Source organism: Lipotes vexillifer, unplaced genomic scaffold, assembly GCF_000442215.2.
Source record: "Lipotes vexillifer unplaced genomic scaffold, Lipotes_vexillifer_v1.1 scaffold98, whole genome shotgun sequence".
Classification (NCBI taxonomy): Eukaryota; Metazoa; Chordata; class Mammalia; order Artiodactyla; family Lipotidae; genus Lipotes; species Lipotes vexillifer.
Window position 1 is genome coordinate 1,628,343 of NW_006799611.1, and position 6,393 is coordinate 1,634,735.

At 43.1% G+C, this 6,393-nt stretch overlaps 1 protein-coding gene across 2 annotated transcripts in view; it reads left to right on the top strand.

Annotated features, from left to right (window-relative positions):
• The first annotated feature begins 97 nt into the window (after window positions 1-97).
• Window positions 98-6,393, top strand: part of STXBP1 (syntaxin binding protein 1) — a 71,946-nt gene continuing 65,650 nt past the window's right edge. Inside the window, exon 1 of one of the 2 annotated variants that reach the window (XM_007471730.1) lies at window positions 98-253. In XM_007471730.1, coding sequence (XP_007471792.1) covers window positions 217-253 — 37 coding nt within the window. In that variant the 5' untranslated portion in view covers window positions 98-216. The remainder of the gene's footprint in view (window positions 254-6,393) is intronic. The other variant, XM_007471731.1, reaches the window with a different exon arrangement.

Genomic DNA, 6,393 nt, shown 5'->3' on the forward strand with positions numbered 1-6,393 from the left:
CCCCCGTACGGCCCCGCCCCCCCCGCGCGCGCCGGCGGGTCGGCAGCCTCGCTCTGGCTCGCGCCGCGCCCTCGCGCCGAGTCCGCGCGTCAGTCGATCCCGAGCGCGGCTGCAGGGCGGCGGGCTGCAGCTAGCAGAGCGCGCCGACCCGGGGAGGCGGCGGTGTCCGCAGGCGTCGCGTGAGGAGGCTCGGATCCCAGAGACTCGCGCAGCGCGATGGCCCCCATTGGCCTCAAAGCGGTGGTCGGAGAAAGTAAGTGGAGTCGGGGTCCTCCCCGCAGGAGGTGGCTACGGCTGCCCGGGAAAAGCCGGGCGCCGTACCTGCCCGCAGCGACCCGGCCTCCGCGCTGGCCACTCGCCCCGCTTGGCCCGGGGCTGCTGGCTGGGAGGGTCCCGTTATTCCGGCGCCGCCCTCCTCGGAGGGAAGTCCCTCCCGGCCTCCTGCGGCCCGCGTCCTCTTCCCTTCTACCCCAGCTCTTCTCTTCCCGCATTCCTTCCCCTTCCGCCCCCGCCTACCTTTGCTCCATCCCTTACCCTTCATCCCACCCCTCCCCTCTTCGCCCCATCCCTCTCTTCCCTCTTTACCTCCATCTCCCTCCACCTCCATCGCTCCATCCCTCCCCCTTCACCCCTGGCACCCCATCCCTCCCCTTCACCTCGCCTTTACCCCCTGCAGCCCATTACCCTCCCCTGCACCCCCGTTCTTCACTCCCAGTACCTTCCCCTCATTTCCTCTCTCCTTTTCCTCGCCTTTATTCCCTAAGCTCCTTGATTCCACTCCTTTTCCCGTTCTCCAGTCCCTCCCTCTTTCCCACCCTCCTTCGGGAGTCGTGACGAGCGAGATCCCGGCCTGCGTCCTCCTCCCCCTTCCTCCTCCCTCCCGGGAGCCGGAGCCGCGGTCCCCGGCTGCAGAGACCCACCTGGGAGCGGCTCCGCGCGCCCTGGCTCAGACGCGCCACTCGCCCAGCCTGGGCCACTCCTGGCAGCTGGAGAGAAGCCCGTTTTCCAAAGGCTTGGCTCTGCTGGGCTGAGGCCGCCTCTCTCCTCCTCCCGATCCTGGGTCTTTGCTTCAAGGGCGGGGTCTTATCAGGGTCCTGAACTGTCTTAAATCACCCGGGAGACGAGGAAGGCTTTAGTGTGCGCGGGAGGAGTGGCTCTGCCCAGCACCGCAGTCTGCAGTCTCCCTGTTCGCAGGACTCAGCCGATGCTTGGTTTCGGGCAGTTCCAGCCACTGTTGCAGGGAGGAAATGGTTGTTCGTGGGTTTGGATGAAAGGCTCAGCGTAAATGGATTTTTAAAAATGGATGGTGGAGCGTGTGGGCTGCAGCGGAGTGAGCTCTGACGGTGGTGATATTTGGAAAACGGCGTCCCCAGTGCCAAATAAGCTTGATGATCTGTGTGGGCAAATAGTGCCTCTTCAATATTTCGGCTGTTTCTTTAACAGAAAATGTGAGAGGATTGCTGTAACTTTCGCTACCTCTTTTGGAATTGAGAGAATTAAAAGTGGACTTTGTGGGAGAGGATAAGAAAGGAAATAGAATAAAAATGGTGGAAATTAGTTTCCTTTCCAATGATTCTGTCATATTAGAGCAATTCCTCTGCTCTCTCTCTCTCTGGTTGTCAAGTGTTTTTGACTATAATGGTCCTTTTGAGGCATCATAATTGTTTCTTCTTCCTTATTCCTTTCGTTGGTATATAGAAAATATTCCCAATTGTACAACCTTATCTGACCTATTACACCAGAAGAAAATTGTTGTAAAAACTGAACCCCCAAAATGAGCAAGTTTTTAAAAAAGTGTCCACGATAATTATCACCTGCCTTCCCCATGCGGTAAAGGTTCTGAATCACATACCTTCTATTTTTAAAGGCCAATCGAAGCGTTTAGGGCTGGAAGGACCCATAGGGATCCTTTAATGTCAACACCCTCATTTTACCCTTGGGAAAGAAATGGAGGCTCAGAGCAGTTAAATGACTTGCCAAAATCAGTGTTAATTAATATTTAAAAAACCTGGTGTCCATTTCCTTGCAGCATTAGTAAAAAATAGCTTTCTTCATTGTTCTAGATATACCATTTCCTTCCAGTATGCTTTTTAAAGGGTTGTGAAATGTGGATTGTTATGTTACATTCTTTTAAATGTTATATTTGAATAAGGTGCTTTTTAAAACAAAATCCCGAAAACAGGTGTTACAGAAACCACGTTTTTGCATCCTTTTGCCGTGACCCTTGTTCATGCAGGTAGCTCGCCCCAACTTTTAGAAGCAAGTATCAAAAAAGAAGAATTAATGTGCAATATGGTCAAAATTTATTTTCTGAAATAAAGCAAAGCCACTGTTTACAAAAATAAAACCAAACCAATTTTACATAAAGTTGGTGAATGTGTGAACAGCATTCTACTTCTATAACAATTGAGTTAGGTATAAATTTTAGAAAAAATAGTTTTGCAGTTCTTTGTCAGTGACACAAAGAATTCTGTTAATTCTGACTCCTAATTTCGGATGGGGCTTCTAGCTTTGCCTTTTTCCTCTAAAAATAGGAGTAAAACAAAGATGTTTTTTAACCAACACGCACCAGTTTAAATGTCATCTTCACAGCCTGGTCTTCCCGGTCTAAATTAACACCTCACAGTCACTGTTTATCATATTCCCTAATTTTATTTTCTTCATAGCACTTAAAATGATCTGAAGTGATAGTGTTTCATTTTTTGTTTTTTTGGTTGGTGGGTTTTTTGTCTGTTTGTTTTTTGTTTTTTGGTACTTGTTTGATTGTTTCATCCACTTGAATGTTGCTTCCAGGAGAGAATGGTCTTTATCTGATATGTTCATCCCTGTATCCCATACCAAAAACAGTGGCTGGTCATAGTTGGTAGCCAATAAATATTCATGGAATGAATCAATGTTCTTAAGGATATGATTGAGAGGAAGGTAAATGTAGTTTTTGGCTTCTTGTCACATCTTTCTAAGTTGAGTTTTAGAGTGGCAGTAGGTACAGACACAACAAAAGTAGAGGAGATGGGTGTTAGTTGTTCATTCAACAAGTTTGTTCAGAGCCTGGTAGGAATTAAGGGGGAATACAGGGACACTAAAATGTGGGACAGTGTCACACTGTTGTGACAGACACAGACAATCCTGAGATGCCCTCCCTGTCACTCCCCTGACATACTTAAGGTATAACCAGTGTATTGCACTTCTTTGTGTTGGTCTCCAACTAGACCAGAAGCTCTTTCATGGGAGAGTAGGACCTCATCTTATTCTTAGGTCTGTCTGGTTTTTTTTTTTTTTTTTTTGAATATGTATACTCCTTTTTTTTCTTTTTCTTCTTTTTTAAATTGGGGTATAGTTGCTTAACAATGTGTTAGTTTCTGCTGTACAGCGAAGTGAATCAGCTATCTGCATATATATCCCCTCTTTTTTGGATTTCCTTCCCATTTAGGTCACCACAGAGCATTGAGTAGAGTTCCCTGTGGTATACAGCAGGTTCTCATTAGTTATCTGTTTTATACATATTAGTATATATATGTCAATCTCAATCTCCCAATTCATCCCACCCCCGCCTTTCCCCCCTTGGTGTCCATGTTTGTTCTCTACATCTGTGTCTATTTCTGCCTTGCAAACAGGTTCATCTGTACCATTTTCCTAGATTCCACATATATGCATTAAGATAAGATATTTGTTTTTCTGTTAAGTCTGTCTTTAGTGTGAGAGTTAGTGCTTAGTCTTTGTAAATGTTGGATGAATGACTTAATCTTTATGTATAGCGATTCAGAGAATGGGCTCTGGATTTGGACTAGCTGGGATAAAATTCTGATCTACCACTATTAGCTGTGTGACTTTGGTAAATAATGGAACCCTTTTGTGCTTCAATTTCTTCATCTATAAAATGGGTAATAATAGCACCTACCTTATCTGGTTCTATGAGTATTAAATGAGGTAATGCAGGTATAGCGTCTGATACAGTTCTTGACACAGTAAATTCAGTCAATATTATCATTATGAAAAGATCAACAAAGAGGTTCAGTACAAATGTTAGAGGATTTCAAGAAGAGATAGAATACTTCTTTCCTGGGGGGCCAGGGTTTTGGGGGAGAAAGTGGAGTCTTCGGTAAACTTCTTGAACGAGGTGCAAATGAGCTGGAAAATGGAAGAATAGACCTGAAGAATATATGGATGATTTTTAACCTGACCCAACTCCTGTTTCCAGTTCTACTCATTTCTTCACTTATTTTTTCTTTATTTTCTTTCTATAAAATGTAGGTTTTTTTTTCTTTCTTTTTTTTTCTGCTGTCGACTTTGCAAAGAGATTGTAAGAGAAAGGAGAATTTCATTTATTTTTTATTTTCTTTTTTGCAGTATGTGGGCCTCTCACTGTTGTGGCCTCTCCCATTGCGGAGCACAGGTTCCGGACGCGCAGGCTCAGCAGCCATGGCCCACGGGCCCAGCTGCTCCACGGCATGTGGGATCTTCCCGGACCGGGGCACGAACCCGTGTCCCCTGCATTGGCAGGCAGACTCTCAACCACTGCGCAACCAGGGAAGCCCTAGTTATCCATTTTATACATATTAGTGTATATATGTCAGTCTCAACCTTGAGAATTTCATTTTTTTAAAATAATTTTTGAATTTTATTTTATTTATTTTTTTATACAGCAGGTTCTTATTAGTCATCAATTTTCATTTTTTTTAATTTTAGAATTTCATTTATTTTTTTATGCAGGTTCTTATTAGTTACCCCTGTTTTTCTTTTTTTTTTTTTTTTTTTGCGGTACGCAGGCCTCTCACTGCCGTGGCCTCTCCCGTTGCGGAGCACAGGCTCCGGACGCGCAGGCCCAGTGGCCATGGCTCACGGGCCCAGCCACTCTGCGGCATGTGGGATCTTCCCGGACCGGGGCACGAACCCGTGTCCCCTGCATCAGCAGGCGGACTCCCAACCACTGCACCACCAGGGAAGCCCTAGTTATCCGTTTTATACATATTAGTGTGTATATGTCAGTCTCAATCTCGAGAATTTCATTTTTTTCGAGGCATTGTTTTATCTAGTTTATGTTAATGGATGATGTTTCAATTATGTAAATACATGTTGTAATCCAAAATTTACTCGTTCCCTGAAGTTTTGTCAGTGTGTTTCAAAGATGCAAGGATTACAAAACGTACTGTTTTTCTTGCTTCCTCGCTGTTAGCAATTTCTCCTCATGTTAGTTTATAAGAATCACATTCTTTTGGAAAATAATGTAGTTTCAATTTGTGTATTAAATATATTACATACCTTTTTCAGATGGAGCCCTGGGTCATAGGATGTTTCAGAAGTTGAGAGGACACCTAGATTGAAGCAGTTTTCATTCATTCTTACACTTTTTTTTTTTAAAGAAGCTTTGGTTAGCATACAGATAATTTAAGTGTTATATTTTGAAATATATTAAATACATGTTGCATTTTTTCATTTCTAAATTAAGGTATAATTTGCATAAGTAAAATTTACCCTTTTTAGTGAACAGTTCTTCAAATTTCAGCCATTACATACAGTCATATAGTCACTACCATAATCAAAATACAGAACAGGTCATCATCCCCCAAATTCCCTTGTGTAGCCCCTTTATGGTCATCCTGCCCTCCCACCCTCAGGCCCTGGCAACCACTGAACTGTCTTCTGTTCCTATATATTTGCGTTTTCCAGAATGTTATTGTCAATGGAATCATACAGTATGTAGCTTTTTGAATGTGCCTTCTTTAAATTAGCATAATGCACTTGACAGTCATCCATGTTACATATATCTGTAGTTTGTCCCTTCTCATTGCCAGCTACTCTTCTGTTGTACGAATGTACTACAGTTTCTCCATTCCCCAGCTAAAGGGCATTTGAGTTATTCACTTTCTGGGCAATTGCAAATGCTTCTGTAACGCTTCTGGAAGCAGTCACAGGTTTTGTGTGAAAATATCACTTGGATATGTAAATACCTAGGACTGGGATTAATGGGTTGTATGATAAGTGTGTGTTTAACTCTATAAGAAACTGTCCAATTGTTTTCCAGAGTGGCTATACCATTTTACATTTTTCACCAGCATCCTTGTTAGTCCTTGGTATTGTCAGTTTAAAAAATTTTAGCCATTCTCGGAGGTAGTGGTGTCTTATGATTTTAATTTGCATTTTCCTAATGACTAATAGTGTTAAGCATTTTTTCATGTGTTTATTTGCCATCTGTGTATCTTCTTTGGTGAAATGTCCAAATCTTTTGCATATTTTTTATTGGGTTGTCTGTTTTCTTATTTTAGTTTTGAGAGGTCTTTATGTATTCTGGGTACATTTCTTTCATCAGATATGTGAATTACAAATATTTTCTCACAGTTTGTGACTTGTCTTTTCATTCTATTAACAGTATTTTTTTTTTTTTTTTTTTTTTTT